Source organism: Suncus etruscus, chromosome 4 (assembly GCF_024139225.1).
Source record: "Suncus etruscus isolate mSunEtr1 chromosome 4, mSunEtr1.pri.cur, whole genome shotgun sequence".
In the NCBI taxonomy this organism is placed as follows: domain Eukaryota; kingdom Metazoa; phylum Chordata; class Mammalia; order Eulipotyphla; family Soricidae; genus Suncus; species Suncus etruscus.
Genome location: NC_064851.1, coordinates 28,222,967 through 28,244,420, shown reverse-complemented (window position 1 = coordinate 28,244,420; position 21,454 = coordinate 28,222,967). Strand labels below are relative to the sequence as shown.

General features: G+C 34.3%; 1 protein-coding gene across 1 annotated transcript in view; it reads left to right on the top strand.

Annotated features, from left to right (window-relative positions):
- SLC44A5 (solute carrier family 44 member 5) overlaps positions 1-21,454 on the top strand; it is a 407,523-nt gene that overhangs the window by 312,058 nt on the left and 74,011 nt on the right. The window contains 3 exon segments of the mRNA XM_049772158.1: positions 2,426-2,499; positions 19,217-19,245; positions 19,248-19,303. Coding sequence (XP_049628115.1) covers positions 2,426-2,499; positions 19,217-19,245; positions 19,248-19,303 — 159 coding nt within the window.

Below are 21,454 nucleotides of genomic sequence, written 5' to 3'. Positions count from 1 at the left end.
TTTTAGTTTGGTTTGGTTTGGTTTTGGTTTTGGGGTCACACCCGGCAGCGCTCAGGGTTACTTCTGGCTCTATGCTCAGAAATCGCTCCTGCCAGGCTCGGGGACCATATGGGATGCCGGGACTCGAACCACCATCCTTCTGCATGGAAGGCGAACGCACTACCTCCATGCTATCTCTCCAGTCCCAGATGTGTGTGTTTTAATTTAATTTTTTTCTTTTGGAGAGAAGAACAAATACAGAATGATCTCACTCATATGGAATTACAAATGGCTAAAGGCAATTGAATGTGAGAGCTTGTCTATAAAACATGGTGAGGAACAAGGTATACTGAATCTTTAGAAAGGGGCCTTGTTACATTAGTAGAAGGAAGTAAACACTCTGGTGTAGAGTGTGGTACTGGAACATTATATGTACCTTGCTATCATTAATAGTATCATAAAAAGCATAATTCAATAATATTTAGGAAAATTTTTAAATGATCATAAGTGCTACAAAATATTAATTTTAATAATAATAATAATTTAATGTATAAAAATAGTGGTTATTTATAATAAACTATTTTTTCAGAGTAAATTTTAACCACTCTCAAGCCAAAGAAAAATAATTCTCTTTTGGGTTTTGTTTCTTTCCTTGTTACCCTGTCCCTTTAAAATTGGTAAATTTTTTTCTCTCATCATGATGTTTACTATTTAGATATTACAGATGTGTAACATAATAATACTATGGAACATTATTTAATTATGGATATACATTATAATGCTTTTACATATCACATAATAGAGATACAAGCATGTTATAGATAGATATAAGATGCTGGTAAAACTAATACTGCTTCTCATAATATTCCTTTCTTCCTTTTCTTGGTAATTGTGATTATATGCAAGGACTTTTAACAACTTGAAGATTTCTAATTAAGGCACATCATTATTCTAGTTTTCTATCATTTAATTCCCTGCCTGGAGGCATTTCTTAATAGGTATTCTTGCTATTCAATAACTATTTAACAGGGTGAGCTGTCTAGCGTTGGATGGATCAGAATGCAAGAGAATCAAATACTCTCCTCAAACTTGGAATTTTTTTTGCTTTCAGTGATTATTAATGCTAAAATGTCAGAAAAACAGATATCTGAATTTTTATTATTTTCATAATTTTTAGATTTATAAATAATAGAAAATTAATGGATTTGAATTGGATTAAAATGTAAAATAGTTTGTGTTGTGATTGACCTTCTCTGTGAAAAATCCATTTTCTATGATTAGGCAGGGTAATAAGGATGTGTTAGAAGTTATAAATATAATTTGAGTCATTACAAAAATTACTATGTTAACATAGCTACTAAATGAAAAAGGTTAGGCATTGGGGACCTAGATATTCGCCTACTTCTGTAATTACTTTTCTCTCAGGGATCTTTGTCTACTCCTCTCAAACCGCGACAGCAACTTGGAGACACGTTATCTATGTGAAAGCAATAAATCACTGAAGATAGAACCTAACTTTAACTAGATTATGATAAAAGTTTAGAACATATACCCTCAAGAGTAAGAAGTTTTTGCTCATGTGTTATTTGAATTCTATCAAATAAGTTGATCTCACTTTTGATTAACATATCTTCATATTGTTTCAAATTAAGAATGACTATATTGGTTCTATTTATAAGATTTAGGCTTTGATCTTCCAAATCATGTACAAGGATAATAAGATTTACTTCTAGGAAAAGAAAATACAGTTGAAAACAGTGAGTCAAACTGGGCCTTGGCTTGACTGACTTGTGATGTTTTTCCAAATCACTAATTATCTGAAAGCCAGTTTTTCTCTAAGTTTAATTTGTTGGCATCTCTTTGAAGGATAACTGGAAATATTAAAGTTTTGAGTAATTTCATTTTTAAAATGTTGTATATGCTGTTGTTTTTGAACTGGACTTGGACTCCCATAGAAATTTACATAGTATATTTTAAAATTTATTATAGTACCCTCAAAATTTTATGTAAAGAATAAAGGACAGATTGCAGTTACTCTATTTTTACTGTGTTTGAAGATAGAATGGAGAGGAAAAATGTAAAAATAAAATAGTTTTAATTATGTTTTCAAGTATAAAATAATGTTAAAATAACCTAATTTTTTATATATAATTTTCATTTTGACCATATTGGCTTACATACATTCTAATTTTAAGGACATTATACAAGTAAACAAGGAAAAATAAATGCAAAGGATACAAAAGATTTAGTGGAGATTTCTTTAATCATGTTACCATGACCATTCATTATTACGGAAAATATTATTTGCAAAATACATTTGATATACATTTTATAATTATTGGACATAAAATACTATGCACCTAATATTTAATTATTATATTTTACTTTTTTCATTTATCTTGTGCATTCAATAAGAAGTTAATCTTTTTTTTCTTTTTGTTTTTAGGTGTTGTACAGATATTCTATGCTGTATACTCTTCATACTGTTCATTAATGGCTACATTCTTTTAGGACTTGTGGGTGAGTAAATACAGGTATAAGAAGATATTAAACATTTGCTAATGGCAGTATTGTATTTGAAACACTAATCACTTTCTTCTAAAGGCCTTCATATTATTATTGTATTTTCTATGGGGGATGGGTCTCACCAGGTTTCACAGGGTCAAAGACAAAATAAGAATAGTCACAGAACCAGAGATAATACAGCTGACTCACTTGCATACAAAGCAGGTTCAATCTGTATCAACCCTTTAGTTCTTTTGAGCACCACCATAAGTGATCCCTGAGTGCAGTCAGGATTAAGCTCTGAAAACAGCTGGATGTGGCTCAGAAACCAGAACAAAACTCAAAAAACACAGGAACACAAAATAACTTATAAAAGCCCAAATAACTTTGTAAATACAGAGGGAAGATAAACACCTTAAAATGTATTTTAAATAATTTCACTTTTTGGGCCCCGAGAGATAGCACAGCGGCCTTTGCCTTGCAAGCAGCTGATCCAGGACCAAAGGTGGTTAGTTCAAATCCCGGAGTCCCATAGGGTCCCCCGCGCCTGCCAGGAGCTATTTCTGAGCAGACAGCCAGGAGTAAACCATGAGCACCACCGGGGGTGGCCCCAAAACAAAACAAAACAAAAATAATAATTTCACTTTTGAGCTTCTAGTAAGTAGTTATGTATGTTCATGTTGTTGTTTACTGAACTAGAACAGATTTAGTTTAGTTTAAGTAATGGCTGAACTTTTTTTCATAAACGAAAGAAAAATAAGGGACAATAACTAAAAGTTTTTCCAGCAAATTAAATAATATATAAAAAGTACTATTGTATTTGCCTACCAAAAAGAGATTATCAAATGCTTTAGAGTAGGGTTAAAGACATTAATTTGAAAATGTTTAAGAGGACCGGAGAGAGAGCACAGCGGAGTTTGCCTTGCAAGCAGCGGACCCAGGACCTAAGGTGGTTGGTTTGAACCCCGTGTCCCATATGGTCTCCCGTGCCTGCCAGGGGCTATTTCTGAGCAGATAACCAGGAGTAACCCTTGAGCACCGCTGGGTGTGGCTCAAAAAAAAAAAAGCTAAATGAAAATGTTTATGAGAGGACAAATATATTCCTTATCTTGCTATGAAAAATATATCAAAGGAATTAATATCAATGTTTTCTGTAAAACAGTTTCACAAATTGGAAACTATTTGGCTTTGTAGGGAAGGAGGAGTAGAAAGGAATCTTCTAATAGGCTTGGAGTGTTCTGTAAACTCCATGCTATTTCTTTGGCCCCTCCCCAGGAACTTAAATAGCATCCCTTAAATACTGACTTAGAAAAATTGCATATATTATTTTTGTTTTTTTAGATAGTTTTTGGTTTGTTTTTCTGTTCTTGGGCCACAACCAGTGACGCTCAGGGGATACTCCTGGCTATGCGCTCAGAAATCGCACCTGGCTTGGGGGACCATATGGAATGTCTGGGATCGAACCGAGGTCTGTCCTGGGTCAGCCACGTGCAAGGCGCATGCGCTACCACTGCACTATTGCTCTGGCCCGTAGGAAAATTGCATATATTATTTTTAGAGTAAAGATTGTAAAAGCCAAATAGCTTCTAAATGATTTCTTGAAGTTAATGTGGAAAGACTTTCTACTGTATCAATAGTAAAAAGGAGCTGTGCCTACCTAGGGTAACAATGAAAAATTCTCATTCTCGTTCTTGGCTAGAGTTTGAAAGAGATTTTATCTTCAAGAGAAAATCTTTGAGAATAGCTATTGAAAGTATTTTACAGTTTGCTGCAACTTGGATAGAATTGGATGACATCATCCTGAGTGAAGTGAGTCCAAAGTAAAAATGAAATACTCAATGAGCTTGTTCATATGTGGAGTAGAAAGAAACAGGAAGGGATCAAAAAATCCCTAACGGACAAAAACCTTAAGATGTGATTGGCTTAAAGAGAGGGAAAATAGGAAAATGAAAAGAGGGACTTGAAACTCTGGTGGAGGAGTTATTACTCTATAACTATAAAACAATTACTCAGTAGTATTATAAGAAAGGACACTATAATTTCAAAAAGTTAAAAAGGAACTAATAAAAAAATAACACCCCTTCCCTCGTTCTCTCAGCAGTACTATGCAAAAAACTACACAGAACTAGGGAATAAAAAATAAGCCAATAAATTAAAAAGAGAGAGAAGAACACAAGTTGCCACAACTAAATTGTGTAGTCTAAGGAACTTAGAATTTTCCTTTGGTATTTTCTCAAAATATTTTGTTTGTTTGTTTTTGTTTTTTGGGTCACACCCGGCAGTGCTCAGGGGTTACTCCTGGCTCCATGCTCAGAAATCGCTCCTGGCAGGCTAGGGGATCATAAGGTATGCCAGGATTAGAACCACCGAACTTCTGCATGCAAGGCAAACACCTTACCTCCATGCTATCTCTCTGGCCCTGGTATTTTCTCAAAGTATTTTAATTTCAGAAGTAACTTCAGAAGTAACATAGTGTAAAATATTTAAATGGAATGTTAATTGACTTCGTATTTTATAAATAGTAAGACTTTTGCTTTTCTGACTTTGACACACAACTTTGTGTTTATATAATTTTATTTTATTTCTTGATATAGAATTGAAATTTGTTGCATATGAGAACAAATATTTGGCATCAAATAGCTCCAGCATTTCCTCATCTTACTTGGTGGACTTGGGGTGGTTTTCAGTCCCTGTTTTCTTATATGTAAGATATGCAAACATTGCTCACTTTCAGGGATATTGTAAAGACTAAATGAAATAATATCCGACCAAACCTACAATGCCACAAAATAGCTTTGGGCAGTATTTTGTTACTGTTATGCAATCTAGTTAGTTCTGAATTTTAATAATTTGCTTTTACATATAAAAGCAATTACTTGGTGGAGGGTAAGACGGAGGGGCCAGCCCCACAAAGCAATTCTTAAGTATAATGTACTGCCTTGTATTACAACCTATAATCTTGGTTATTAAAGTTTAAGTGCACACAAGAATTTCATTATGATCTCATATTGTGCCTGGAAGCTTTATTGCATGATGGAGAAAAAGTCTCTCCTCCCTTGTCTCAAGTCATTGTAATCCAAAAAGATACACTTCCTGTGTTTTATGTAAAAGCCACTACCATTCTCTTTTCTGTTGACACAATAAAGGGGAAAGATACAAGTATACACCACCATTCCATCTGAAACAAGAGAAGAAATTTGTCTTTTTATTCAAGACATCCAGATTCAGTTCGTAAAGACAGCATTTCACATAAGAAAATAAAAGGATAAATGTTGCTTTAATGAAAGTTTAGTGATTTTACCCAAATGAATCATGATGACAAATAGTTAAAATGAGTGAATCAAAACTATATTATGCCTATGCCATATCTATGCTATTTTATGCTATGGAAATACTTATTCCTGCACTACAGCTTTACTAGCCTGTTTCTAAAATAAGCATAACTCTAGTTATATTCAGTGTTGGAATAAAGAAAGAGAAAGAATGAAAGAAAGAGATTGCAGAGATTACTAGGAAAATAAAGACTCTTATAACGAAGGAATGTGTGTGTTCCTGCGGCTGAGGGTAGGTAATGTTAATTCAGTGTCACTAATGTAAATAGTTGGCTTCTTTCATCATCTTTGTTAGATCAGGACCTTGGTAGTTTTATGTCGCATTTTAATATGAAGTATTGCCATGGAAGAGCCATGTTTGTCACAGATTTTGCTAAGAAGAAACTGTTTTTGCCTTTTTGTTGGAATACCACTAGCAAGGATACAATAAAGGCACTTGATAGTCAACTGATGAAAAGCTGAGCTTCTATTTAAGTACAAGTAGAGTCTGGGTAGAAATTTCAAATTTCTTTCAAATTTCCTTGAACGAGCAACCTAATATTTATGGTTATAGTCCTCTTTATTCCTACTTCACTAATGATTGCCATTCATTTATTGTATTAACTAGAAAAAAAATATTTAGATGCATATGATTCTTTATAGTTCTTATGCTAACATTAGATATATAATACCATCTGATAAACTTTTGTTTCCTTTCTTTTCAAAAGGGTTTCTAGTTGAGAAAGTTAGTTAATTGTTGTATTTACCTAACCAGTACCAGAATTGTGGCTCAAAGTTTTTATTTCCGGTTTTGATCAAGAACTATTAGGTGTTATTTGGGATGATAGGAAAATAGCAAAAAAGGTGGATCAGTGCAAATATATCCAGAACTCTCACCATGATCTGAGAAGTTGCATGTAAGCATGCTGGTCAATAAGCTTAGCTGAACTTTCAGAGGAAAACAGTGTCTCTTGTCACTCAACTAGGTTTTCAAAGATTGAAAGTCCCAGTCAAGATCTGATTGTTTGAGAAATTCCAAAAGACCCAGCTCAATAAAGTGGTTGTACTAAGTCTCTTATTAGGGTAGATGATTGGACTACAAGGCTAAAAACTCTGGTTTTCTTTTTCCTTGTGAAATGGCTTGGTCTAAGTCTTCCTGAACTGAACCCACTACCAAAATAAACCAGCAACCCTGCTCATCACTGACATCTTCCAGGAAGAAAGCCTGGAAAGCTCCATCAATCTCTACAAGAAAATAATGGCCGCTACTTCCCAAGTAGCCTGTTCTGATAACTCTGTGGCATTTTCAAATGAGAGTGAGGGAAGATTCTTCTTTATACATGAACTACTGTAGCCAAATGCCACCCCTATACCCTCTGACAGAAACAGCGTAATTCCATGACTTAACCTTATCAAAGTTCCAAGCCACCAAATTTGTTTTAGATCTAGATCACCTGGCCAGACCTCAGTAACTTATAATAGTGTCAGTCCAGTATAATTTCACAGGAAATCTGATAGGAACATTACATAGTGATCTACCAACCTCAGTGAGCCTAAACAGTTACACAGAAGTTCACTGGCACCAACCACAGAATAGTAAATCCTTAGACACTGACTATAGTATCACCACGGAGAGAATATAAAAGTCATTTCTAATTGGCCTGCATTTATCTAAGTCTTGATAAATCAATTCCCTTTGTGATTGCAACAAGTAATATGACATAAATTTGTGCCTGCCTAGGGCAGTTATGGTGGTGGGGTAAAGATTGGGGGACACAGATGAGATTGGTATTGAAGTAATATTATGAACAACTTGGTAAATCATGTGCTATAATAAAAATTAGAAAATTATTAGGGGAGATGCAAAATAGATAAGCAGATAAAATTTAATACCTGGAAATAGGCATGCTATAGTCCAAAAAATTAAACTCTGTGCATTGATTTTGGAATCAGGGGAGTGTTCAAAATCTAATGGGTTGGAATAGATTGTTGGTGCAAGTTTGAAGAAACATGAAGAAAATGGAATTGGAAGGAACAGTGTAGGGAGGAAGATGATAAACTGAGAGTAGAGAAGGCCTGATAAATTCAGTGATCAGAATGTCATTCTTAGGAGAAGAACCAGCCTAAAAAGCCTTTGCCCCTTGTTATGACTATAGTGATAAGATCCAAATCTTCAACTAGCTTGACCTTGTAACTGGATGAGGTTTCTGGTGGTCTTATGGATAGTATATGTGCTTACAATTGTATAGGGATTCTAAAATTATGTGTGAAGAGAGCTGATTGATGGCAGATTTACATATTGCTACAAATTCAAAAGTTCAGTATTACTGGGTGCTTAAGGAGTGAGCAGAGGGCTCCTCTGGCACCACTCCTGGAAATACCTGGCTAGACTCTGTTGGCCTCTCACTGCAGAGCTTCATCTATAGTGCCATGCTACTAAGGTTCAGCAAAGTTGGGGATCATTGAAACTGTACCCACTTTCTTGGGAGTCTATGTGGATATCCAGGATCCAGCACTCAATTTGTACTGAAACACTTCAACACTTTTAACTTTCTTCCCAACTCCTGATTACAGATTCTTTAAATTTTTTTCCCCTATAGAGGCGAGCTATTCATTTCTTTCTCTGGAATCTGGTGAACTTGAAATTACTTACTCAGTAGAGATATGGACCTAGCCAAAGATCTGTAATGGGTCTTGGTGTACAAGGTAATTTAAAGATTCGTGCAAAGGTTTTAAAGGTCATCATGATTGACTGGAAACAGGACATACTACTACATATAGACCAAAAAAAGAGATATCCTAATCCAGTCTTAGATTCTTCACATGTATAAGTAGTGAAAAAAATGTACTAAATATTCTCTTGTGCTTCAGCTTGACTCCAGAATTGCTTAATTAAAAGTCTGCCCTGAGACAAGAGAGATAGCAGGTTGCAGATAAGGCTCTTGCCTCACACATAGCTGACCTTCCTTCAACCTTGGACATTACCTAAAGTTCCTTGAACTCTGCCATGAGAGATCTCTGAGCACAAAATCAAAAAGAAGAAAGCCCTGAGCACTTCTAAGTTTCACCCAATAGCACAAAAAATATTAATGATTTTGGGGTAATAATATAGTCATATGTCTATTTATTACATGTTTTATTGTGTAAACCCATTATATCATTCTCTTTTCTGACCAAAACATGTCCTCAAATGCCAAAAATGCATTCTTGTTTTCAGTTTTATGATGGAGACTATATAGAAACTAGAACTTGGATAACTTGCTTGGTGCTATTTATTGCTTTAGTTTCTTAGTGGAGTCCATAAGAACACATATGGATATTTACACTACTGTAATGATTTGCGATAGTGGGACCCAAGTCTCTTATAGAGTCTTTTTAATTATTTATATAATATATGCTCAGAGCTTTCTACCAGCTATTTTCGAGCCTCACAAGAAAGAAATTGATATCCTTTTACTGTAGTATCTCATCATCTAACAATTAAAGTTTATATTAGTACAAATATTGTTTAGGTTCATTATGTTTAGTTATATTTTATGTTGAGAACACTTACATTCATCCTGTTTTCAGTTTCAGCACAGTATTTAATAAATTATATAACATGTTCAACACTTTATTATAAAATAGGTGTAGTGTTAGTGTGATTTGCTCGACTCTAACTTAAGAATGAAACCTAAATACATTCAGGAGACATTTTAAAAAAATATATTGATCTAGTGAATTTCTTTGTAAAATATATTACATTTATAACCAGAACCACTAATAAGATGTCCTTTTGCAGGACTGGAGAGATAGTGTAGCAGGTAAAGTTCCTTGTTTGTGTCTGACCTAGCTTCGATTCCTAGCATCCTATATGGTCCCCTTCAGCCCTTTAGGAGAGTTTCCTGTGTGCAAAACCGGAGTAATCCCTTAGCACTACTAGGTATTGTTCCTACAAAACAAACAATTAAACAAAAATGTATTTTTGTGTTCTTTAAAATATATATATGAACATTTGAGAATTAGGCCATATAATTACATTTCCTTTAGTTATGGAAATGTTCACTTTAAAAATAGTATTGAGTATTACTGGACAAATTTTCTTTTCTGATGAGTAAATTTTTTTAATGTAGGTTGAATTTTTCTGAATGCACACATTCCAGATGAATTATCTAGAATACAGTTAGCAAAAGAGGAACTGGTTTGTGCTCAAGGACATGGTCCTAAACTCACTGTTGGGTGGAAGAGGCCACCTGTGCAGTGATAAATAACATTTTTCTTAAACAGGCAACTGGATACAGGTCTGCTTCCAAAACTGTTTCTACAGCAGTAGTTTCATCAACACAGATTTTCAAATTCAGTATCATGTGTCCTATTATCTGCTTCATTGCATTTGTAAATTGCTTGTGTTAAAAAGCCATAAGCACAATTTGGCAGGCCTGTTCCTCACATATTAAAACAGTTAAAATGTACCTTTAAGGGATATAAAATAATGATCTGAAAGCCAACATTCCCAACAAGCAAGTGTTTAGGGAATGCCTTTGCTGCCCCAAACAGATTTGCAGTTAATTTTTAAGTGTCAGTGCAAGCAGTTGGTCTAATCACATTTTCTCCTTGACAGAGGGCTTTATAATGGCTCCAACTTCTTACTCAACCCTGGAGCATAATAGGAACATGCTTTGCAAATGTTGGAAAATGAAAGATTATGTTAGATAATAATACTTGCTCTTGATACTTTAGCAACACATACCTTCTTGATATTTATAAAAGTATAGTTTGCCTGAATAAAGTTTTCAACGTCCTCTACCAAATTTTGATTATTACAAATCTCCCCTCCACAAACGCACATGCAACAGATTTGCTTAAATTGTTTTTAGATTTATATATAAAACAGAAAAATTAAGGAAAAAAGATTGACCCGGATGTGTATTATTTTATATGCAGCTTGGTCATTTGGCTTTATTCAATTAACATAAATTGTTTAATTCTAGAGATTATGCTCTTAATCACAGTGCTATGCCATTTCCTATTTAGTAAAGAGAATAAATGAGAGTTCTTTAAAAAAATGTCATATGAACATGTAGTGTAAATAAAAAATGGCCAGAGTGGAACACTAAACAGAATAGTTAACCAATCTATAACAAGCTGTAAGGCGGCGACCATTTGCAGTAGGATTCTGGGGTGTAAAGGAGGGAGATGTGGGAGACATGCTGGGAACAAGAGTGGAGGGAGGATAACATTGGTGGTGGGAATGCCCTTCATTCATTGTAACTATGTATCGTAAATAATTCTATGTAAATGAACTTCAGTCACAATAAAATTTTTTTTTTAAAAATGAATGTTACTGAAAGAGCAGTCAGAACAAATGCCCCCCAACATAGCAGAAATTCTTCGCAAGTAAAACATGAATAATCTGGTAGCTAAAATCTTACCTTTCTGAGATTGTATGTTGAGTATATAGAGTCACTTTGCTGCTGTGTTTACTTTCTGTGATTGTTTACAAAGTTAGTCTTTTGTGTATGGACTTTAGAGAGGACAAATATTCATAGTTCAAACCTCTTCAAATATTCAAAGTATATTCATTCGTTCAAACCTCTTAATAGAGGCTTCCTATTTTCTTTCAGTTTGTGCTTATACTATAAGGTTATATCAATGCCATTCTTTATGCCCTTTTTTTGCCAATAATATGTCAAAGGATTTAGGTGTATATTAATTAATAGAGGTGTGGAATGCAAGAGGTGCGCTGAGTACTAAGCATTTACTTTGTAAGGAAAGGAAACATTTAATAGATCAGCTTTTTGGTATGTATAGGTTTCGTTGTCTCAAGTACTGACCATTATGTTAGTGAGGTCTATCTATATAGGTGTTTACCCTTTTCAGTTTTGTCCACAGCACCCTATATGTCTGCATTCCTTTCCTATAGAGTAGGTAACCATGTGGTTTTTATTGGACATAGTTTGAGTTGATGATAGTGAGGACGAGAAGGTGGGAGAAGAGGGAGAAAGAAGAGAGAATAGGAAAAACAAGACCAAACAAAACAAACCAACAATCAAAACCCAAAAGCAACAAAAGTACAAAGTAATGAGATGAGAGGCTATAAGATCAAGGCATGTTAGTTTGGTTAGCTTACCTCATTATGCTAATCAATTTTGTCTCTTGAATAAATTCTTACAATAGAAAAAAATATGTCAAAGGATTTCAGAATTGTTTTTTACATGAAAGTGGACTCCAAACAGTGCTGCTCAAACACCAACTTTATTTGTATTGATTAGTTTAGCTCTAAGGGGTGGTTCTAATACCTGGCCTTGGCAATACAGTACTGGTAGTAACTAGAGCAACCCTGGCAGTGTTTGGGTTATTCTGTACTGTCTGTAATCAAACATGGGGTCTCAGCATTCAGAGCTAAGGAGCTACCTCTGAAAAGAAGAGGATATTTGTGAAATGAATGTAGGTTTTTGTGAAATGAACTGTTTCCTGGTTTTCTAATAGGATTTGCTATGGACCTCATATGTCATTCTGTTCTCTATTCTAATTTGAGGCCTGTATAATAGCCTGAAAATTATAAATTTAAAATAGCAAACATTTCTTATCTCACACAGCTTCTATGGTTAGGAAACAAAAACAATACAGCTGTGGGTAGTTCTTCATGAATATCTATTAAGATATAAGCCAAAGGTTGGACCAGAAAGATATCTCAACAGGTGAACAAGTACTTCTAACCCACAGATATATGGGTTAAAGTACTTGTTTTGCAAGTTTTACAAATATAGGTTTATAACACATATATAATTTTTTAACCCATATATATATGGATTAGAGTACTTGTTTCGCAAGTTTTACAAAACTATAAGGCCTGTGAACACATTACTAATATCTAAAGAAGCTATCCTTTCAAAAGAGTATTTATTTAAATGAAGAGACCTGAACTGAAGATTTATTAGTTTACATTAAATTCAGCTGTATCAAAGAGGTGAAATGACCAATGACATACTCAGCTGTTGAGGACGTCTTTACTCCCACAGTGGATGGAATCTGTCTTCTCCTTGGTCCTAAAGCCTCCCCCCTTTTTTTAAGTAAAAGAAATTTATTTATGGAAATATAGGAAAAGAGGGAGATGTACTCAAGGGATATCATAGATTTCTCCTGGATGGAAAAAATACCCAAGCAAAAATATACTGGTACATTACCAGGAGATGTAGAACGTTTCTGCAGAATGGGGACATGAGCCCCTATAGTAAGAAAATAAACTTCACAGGCATATCTGAGCCCAAAGAAGCCTTTCAGTCTTAAGTCTTGACTTTCCCCATGACCTAAAATCTGGAGTCTTCATATCAAGATTTTACCCTTGAATTTCATTTCCTGAGTGCAGAGCCCTAAGCAATGGCAGGTGTGGCCCCAAAACCAAAACAACAACAAAGTTAGTGAAATGCTTACTTTTTCTCTTATTATTGGTTTGTAATATGCACCTTTAGCATGACTCAGTTCAAATGTGGGCACATTGTGTCCAATAAATAAATATAGCTAATGTTTATCTTATTAGTATTAAAAGCTGCAGAGGTTCATGAATATAGAAACTCCAAGAAAGGAAGTGAAATGTGAAAACTTTACTATTTTCTATGTATGTTACCATAGATCTCCTTATTTTTCTCTTTTATTTGTCCTACCAAATTACTTCCCAATAGAAGGTATAGAGATGAGCACATATTTTGCATGCAGCAGGCACTGGTTCAACCCCTGGCGCCAATAATCCCCTGAACATTGGGTATGACCCTTCCTTAAAATGTAAGACATTGTCAACTATTTGAGCAGTATAATCAACTTAATGGTTGACTATGGTGGAGGATCAGCCTTCAAGATGTTTTCCTCACAAAATTAAGTAGTATCTGTTGATAATCATGTGGCTTTTCTTTAGGACCACCTGATTATTCTCATGACATATTGTATTTCTTCCCTCAGAGCTCTGATCTGAAAGAGAGATCAAAGAGGAAACTGCAATGATTTTTGTGGCCTTCTCTTGGGAATAATTCAATATATGATTTCTGCCACAATCTAGTAAAATTGAGTCACTAATCTAATATCTTACTTCATTGTATGAGAAATCCAGCGTCACCTAATGGACAGGTTTGTGAAATAAATATTAAAATGGTTTTAGACTTCCGTGGTCACTCTAATGTTAGCCAAGGAAGAATAGTAGGAGGGATTTTTGTGATACATAGGAAGTTAGACTGGTAATAAACATTGATCTTAAATAATTGTGATTAGGGCCTTAGCAATAGTATGAGCACGTAGGACATTTACCTAGTAAACAGTCAACCTGAGTTTTGTCTCCAGCATCCCACATGATCCCTAAGATCTGCCAGGAGTAATGCCTGAATACAGCCAGATATGACCCAAAATCCGATATATATGCATATATATACAAATTATTTATATGTATGTTTAAAGTCATCTTGTCTTTTGTTCTAGTGAGAGGCCTCTATAATAGCCTGGATTATCTGAAAATTATAAATGTAAAATAGCAAACATTTCTTATCTCACACAGCTTCTATGGTTAGGAACAAAAAACAACACTGTTGTGTGTAGTTCTTCATTAATATCTATTAAGATGTAAGCCAAAGGTTGGACCAGGAAGATAGCTCAATAGGTGAGTAAGTATTTTAACCAATATATATATGTTATATGTGGGTTTATGTTATATGGGTTAAAGTAATTGTTTTACAAGTTTTACAAAAATATAAGGCCTGTTAACATATTACTTATATCTAAAGAAGCTATCTTTCCAAAAAAATATTTATTTAAATGAGGAGACCTGAATTGAAGATTTATTCGCTTACATTAAATTCAGCTCTACCAAAGAGGTGAAATGACCAACCACATGCTCAGCTGTGAGGACTTCTTTTCTTTCACAAGTAGATGAGATCTTTCTACTCCTTGGTCTTAAAACCTCCCCCCTTTTTTAAGTAAAATAAATTTATTTTGGCAATATAGGAAAAGAGAAAGATGTGCTCAGAGCTATCATAGATTTCTCCAGGATGAAAAAAAAATACCCAAGCAAAATATACTGGTACATCCCAGGAGATGTAGAACGTTTCTGCAGAATGGGGACATGAGCCCTATAGTAAGAAAATAAACTTCACAGGCATATCTGAGCCCAAAGAAGCCTTTCAGTCCTAAAGTCTTGACTTTCCCCATGACCTAAAATCTGGAGTCTTCATATCAAGATTTACCCTTGAATTTCATTTCCTGAGTGCAGAGCCAGGAATAAGCCCTAAGCAATGCCAGGTGTGGCCCAAAAAACAAAACAACAACAGACTTAATGAAATGCTTACTTTTTTTTTTATTTTAAGAATTTATTCAAGAGACAAAATTGATTAACATAATGAGGTAAACTAACATAACATAATATAGTGACATAACATAACATATAATATAATTGATATAATAATACATGTAAGTCAAAGAAAGTTTCTGATTAAAAACATATTTTTTTCCATAATGGCTTACATATATTTCACAGTAGTATTTTAGGTACATATTAACATTGAGTCAGGGGAATACCCATCACCAACTATGTCCTCCCCCCCATTTCAGTTCCCTTTCTACAACCCATATACCCCACCATCACCCCCCGAGCTGCTAGAGTAGATGGACCCCTCTTTGTCTGGCTTACTATTAGTGGTCACATATCTGTTTGGTCCTGGAACCCTTATTTCCCCTTCTATTTAAGAGGCAGAGCTAGAAAAATCGAGGTATGGGGTTTTGTTTGAAGGCAAGAAAAGCAATAGAATGGGGGTACAAAATAAGAGGAAAAAAAAGAAGTCAAAAGTCAAATACGCTGAAAATGGGCTGAGTCTCTCTAGAGGCTTCCAGCCTCAGTTTGAGAAGAGGATATGAAAAAGGTAATTGAAATACCACAACAATACAGAAAAAATTATCGAATTAAATAACTGGTGAGCACTACAGCAATAAACATAGGCACCACACAATAGTCTCGGTTCTGAAATTAACTCATGCTCGAGTGCAAAAAGAAGGAGAAAGACAAGACAAAATAAAATAAAATAATATTGGAGACATCAACCGTAATCTCCACACCAAAGTAATAGACGTCAAAAAAAATCGATCAATCGATAAATAAACATGTGGAAAAATGATTGTTTTGTGCTTTTTTTTTTTCTCCTTTTCTTTATCCCCCCTGCATAGGCACAGTAACTATTGGGGTTATTGTAGAGGGAAATGCTTACTTTTTTCTCTTAAGATTGGTTTGTAATATGTACCTGTAGCATGACTCGGTTCAAATGTGGCTCATTAAGTGTCCAATTAATAAATATGACTAATGTCTATCGTATTAGTATTAAAAGCTGCCAAAGTTCATGAATATAGAAATTCCAAGGAAGGAAGTTAAATGTGAAAACTTTACTATTTTCTATGTTATGCTACCATAGATCTCCTTATCTTCCTCTTTTATTTGTTCTACCAAATACTTCCAATAGAGGTGTGGAGATGATATTTGGGGGTGATCAAATTAGATATCCTTAACAAGGTGACTTGTTTGCACAGGCCCTTGCAGCTTTTAACTCAAAAAACTTGATGTTCCAGTTCAGACAATGACTAGCTGCAACCCAACTCTGCCAGAGGCTATGTGGAAAGAGTAGTTGCATCTCAGTGAATATAGCCACCTGCCACATTCCCAGCTACAGACTTCCCTGATATTTCTAGTTTTTATCTCCTTTGTCCCCTGACAATAGATTCTTTCTCATCAGATTATTCTTGTTCCCTATAAGTACAAAGTTCTTTTTTCCCAAATGACATTAGCAAGTGTCATCTTTTTTAGTAATATGTCTAATGTCCAGCTGATCCTCTACTTTAGCTTATTTCTTATTATTGCCAAGTTTATTCTTAATCTATCATTGAAAGGCAGTGTTCTAACAACTATAAGTGCAGAAGTTAAGGCATAAACTCTGGTAAGCAATACACTGAATTTAAACCCTGTTTACATAAAAGGTAAAATGTGAGTTGAGGGGTTGGAGAGATAGCACAGTGGCATTTGCCCTTGCAAGCAGCTGATTCCAGGATCTAAGGTGGTTGGTTCGAATCCTGGTGACCCCATATGGTCCCCCCTGCCAGGAGCTATTTCTGAGCAGATAGCCAGGAGTTAACCCCTGAGCGCCGCCGGGTGTGGCCCCCCCCTTCAAAAAAATGTGAGTGGGAAATTTTTTTAAGTCATAGATGCAAATAATATATACCAATAAATCCATTGAGATCTATGTGGCAACAAAGGCAATGCATTCAGCTTAATATGCAGCACAATTGTAAGCAATTAAAAAATGAAGCTTTTAGTATCATCCAATTCTTTGCATTTATTTTGATTCCCTATTTCTGGTTACCATCCAAAAATTTAGGTATTTTTACTACTCAAATTATACCTCTTACTCATTTACTAACAATATATCAATAACACATAGTGGTTATGTGGTAAGTTCTCTGATTATTTACTAGTGATGAGAGCATACAAACCATGCAGCTGCTACTGATGTCTTCTGTTTGCTTATCATTGTGACCAGTGATTAGCATGTTGTACATAATTCCTCAGGTTTCCAACAGGGCAAGGTTCTGCTGCCCACACAGTATTTCACTTTTTAATATTTTATTGGCTTAACATTTTTACATTTTATTGGCTTAGATACATTCCCTTTCTTACTTTTATCACCCTCATTAAAGTTCCCTAGAATTACCTCCAAAATTAATTCTCTTCAACAAAGTCTCAATTTGGCTTTAGGGAAGCCCAAATAATACAGAAACTAACATTATCATGTCAAGGGGGGTGCCAACCATATGTTGGTTTTCATTATCTCATTTCATAGTCTCAACAATCTTATTAGACTGGGTATTATGCCCATCTTGTAATAACATATTAGAAAGGTCAGACTCAAAACAATTGTCATGTTGAAAATAATAATTAATATATTAAGTAGCAATCATAGCTATCAAAATGTTCATTTAAATATCTAATCCTTCACTAATTTTACAAAACAGGAATAAAACATTTCAGGATTGGGGTAAGAGAAACACTATAGAAAATAGTCAGGTAAAATTTGATTTGCTTTTTAAGGTTTAGCAAAAATTTGATAAATTAAAACATCAAAAATAGTGTTACATAAGTTATAGGGCATTGTACACTGAGTTTGGGATTAACTTAAAATGCCTTGTTATGGTCCTCATCATTCTGAAAAAAAAATAATGGGAACATATGGTAGCAGAGTCACCTAGATGAGGCAGATTTTTCTAAAAATATGAGAAGATGAAGTTGACCTGGCCTCTATGATATTAGAGAAAGAAAGACCTTTCTGGGAACCTAGACATTAAAAGAAAGGTCATAAATATATGGGGAAATGATTAAAAGTTTTTCTCTCCTTCATTAAAATTCTTACTCAAAATTGATTTTTTTTTTATCTTCCTAAGACACACAGGCCATGTACATAAGGGCTGATGGGATTATAGTTTGAAGTGTCAAATCAAATCCAATAAATGTAGGTAAAGAGATAACTAGACAAAGGTTAAAATAAGCAAAGGACAAAAGATATGTTCTTCATATGCAGACATAAGCATTTCATGCCCAATGAAATGCTTAGATTTTTAGGGATGATTTTAATAAAATTGAAAAGTAAAAAAATGAGACAGAATTATGGTATTACTCAATTTAAGTAACGTGTGTAACTGTGGTTCTAAAGTATAATTGTCAGTTCAGATATATAATTCTTTGAAAAAACAGGTTACAGATTTCTAAATGGTAAAACTCCTCGTCTCCTAAGATACCTGCCTGATAGGTCTTTGATTTTCATGAAGTATGATAAAACTTTTAATTCCACTAATATTTTAGGTTATTTGGTAAAATGTATAATAAATCTTTGTGATGAGTTGTCTATAAGATTTCTTTTTTAATTTTAGAATGTCACATGAATTTATGAAGAACTAGCCAGTTTGAATTGGGGTATAATAGTTTTAGTCCTTTAAAATCTAACAGCATTCGTTTATGTGTAACCCAAAAGAATAAAGTCATAAAATTTAGTGCATATTTGTTAGTTTTACCATGAAGTCATTTATTTTAGATCTTTAGAAGGTGACTTCTAGCCAACCAAGCTTTTGTAATGTGCCCTCTAATTCAGATTTTAATAAATGTCATTTTCTAAGTGCATTACCTCATGCTTTGGCTACAATCCAGATGAATCCTGAGAGAACAAGAGAAATGTGCTTTCTGACTGATTCATCCATATTTTATTTCACTTTTCATTAAGAAATTACTCTTTGAAGAAAAATCAATAATCCTCTGTGACTAAGAGGAGGAGGTTAGTGTGTTGCAGTGGTGCATTCTAATTTCTCAAATCAGGACAGCCGTTAGCCAGCTATTACTGATTAGAACTTTTGGTCCATTCTTATTTCTGCAGCCTGGGTACATGGCGACCCCCAGGAGAGCTGGCCTATCCTACAGACAGCGAGGGTCATTTTTGTGGCCTAAAGGATACACCGTATGAGTGAGTATGCCCCATCTTTGTGTCATCTGATTTTTGTGTCTAAGCTTGAACCTTAGAAATCACTTTTACATTTATTCATTCTAGATTTTATAAGGGAGATTGAAATTTATAAAGGAAGTCTTCCCTCTACCTTTACCTGAAAACAGGTTATAAAAAAAATGGGAAGCTTCATGCAATCAGACTTAACACAAGATGTCACTGCTATACAGCATTCTATTAGATAGCATGGTGATGCTGTTTACTAAAAAGAAATATAATTATCATGGGATGAATTGAAAGAGTTTTTTTTTTTTAGAAACCATATTTTAAATGTCTTTATGAAATGGATTGTTGGAAAGATGGCTTCTAAGTAGCTGATCAAATTACATCTGGCAATGCAGTTGCTAGAATTACTTAAGCCACAAAACCTACACCCAGAAAATCTTCAGTATATGGTAAGCTTTTCTTGGGAGCTTGCTTATTGCAGACAATGACCCTGTCTGGCTAAAACAAACAAGGAAGAATGTTTCATCAAATTCCTTTCCAATTTCCATTTCTAAAAACAAATTCACTGTTTCTTTAGCTTAAAAATATACAAATTCACATTTTTAGAAAAATATTATGTTATTTTTGAGCCACCTATTACATATAGTTAATTCACTTATTGAATTCTGTGCTGTTCCAAGTGAATGTCTTTAACCTCTTGATCAGAATAAACCCAAACCCAAGACACAAAAACATATTGTAACTAAAACATCAGGAGCCCAAATATTCTAAGAGCAGCAAATGCAAAGGGGGAAAAAAAAGTGTCCATCAAGGACTCCATATGATGTGCAGCAGAAGTCTCTAAGAAAACCCTAAAATTTTAATGTTGCATTTTAAGAATCGTTCATATCTGTGTTATGGGAAAACTTGGGAGGAGTTGTTTTTTGTTTTGTTTTGTTTTTGTTTTCCTTAAGTAAAAATTGTTTTTATTTAGAAATTAGGAGGAAGGGGAGGGAGAGAGAAAGAGAAATGGTAACACACACTCTAAAGAATGCAGCCTCTCCAAAGACAAAGAGAACCCATTGTGGCGAGTTTTGATTCCTTATATCCCAGTTTGTACCTAATTGGGGCGCCCATGTTTTGGTTTGAGCTTAGTTTGGAGATCCTAAACAAAGTCTTTATTTTATAAAAATGTTTTTAATTTCTTATATTAAATATATAGTGATTAAACATTTTAAAGGAAATGACTTTAAATGCTTTGGAATTTTTATTTACTTATTTGTATGCTTGTTTATTTTTAAAGCATCTTAAGCTGTGCTTAGGAGTCAGGGGTTACTCCCATCAAGTTAGATGGACAGGCTAAAGCTAGGGCCTCCTGGTCAAGCTCAAAGTTCTTGCATCTCTAAGACAAATATGTCTTTGACACTTGACCTGTCGCCCTGGAACCTTAGAATATGTAATAGTAAGTAAAAATATTTATAGAAGCAATTGGGCCAGAGTGATAGTACAATGGATAGGGCACTTGCCTTGCTTGCGGCGACCTGAGTTTGGTCCCCAGTCCCCCATATGGTCCCCACCATCACCACTAAGATTAATTCTTGAATACAGAGCCAGAAATAAACCCTGAGCAATCACTGGGTATGGCCCCAAACCAGAAAAATCAAGTATCAATTATTAACGCAATGTGGGACACTCTAGAACTAAGGCAACAAAAAATAAGTATACTATGTGATATTTATATTTAAATATAATCATATTCAAGTATGATAAAGATGAGATTTCAAGTTAGTAGCAAAATATGTTTAAATAAATAGTATGATTTGGTTGAATGCTAGTTTTTAAATGCAAATAAAATTAGAGATTTATTTCATACTTGCATCAAATATTGAATACTGAACAAGATTAGGCATTTTCTGTTATGTCTATATTTTATATATCCAAAAGTCTAACAAATTCAGGGAAATGTTTAAATAACTACGGGGTAAAAATTAATCTCTTTCTAAAATGACTCTAAAAAAAGAAAGTATAATAAAAATTTAAAAATGTATTACCACTTAAAGCAAATTCACCTTAACTCATTATATACGCAATTAAAAACTAAAAGATACCTTCAGTAAAAGGGTGAAGCAATTGATTTTTACATTTTAAAAGACCATTCTTGCTACTTGTTTATATCTTTGTGGGTAT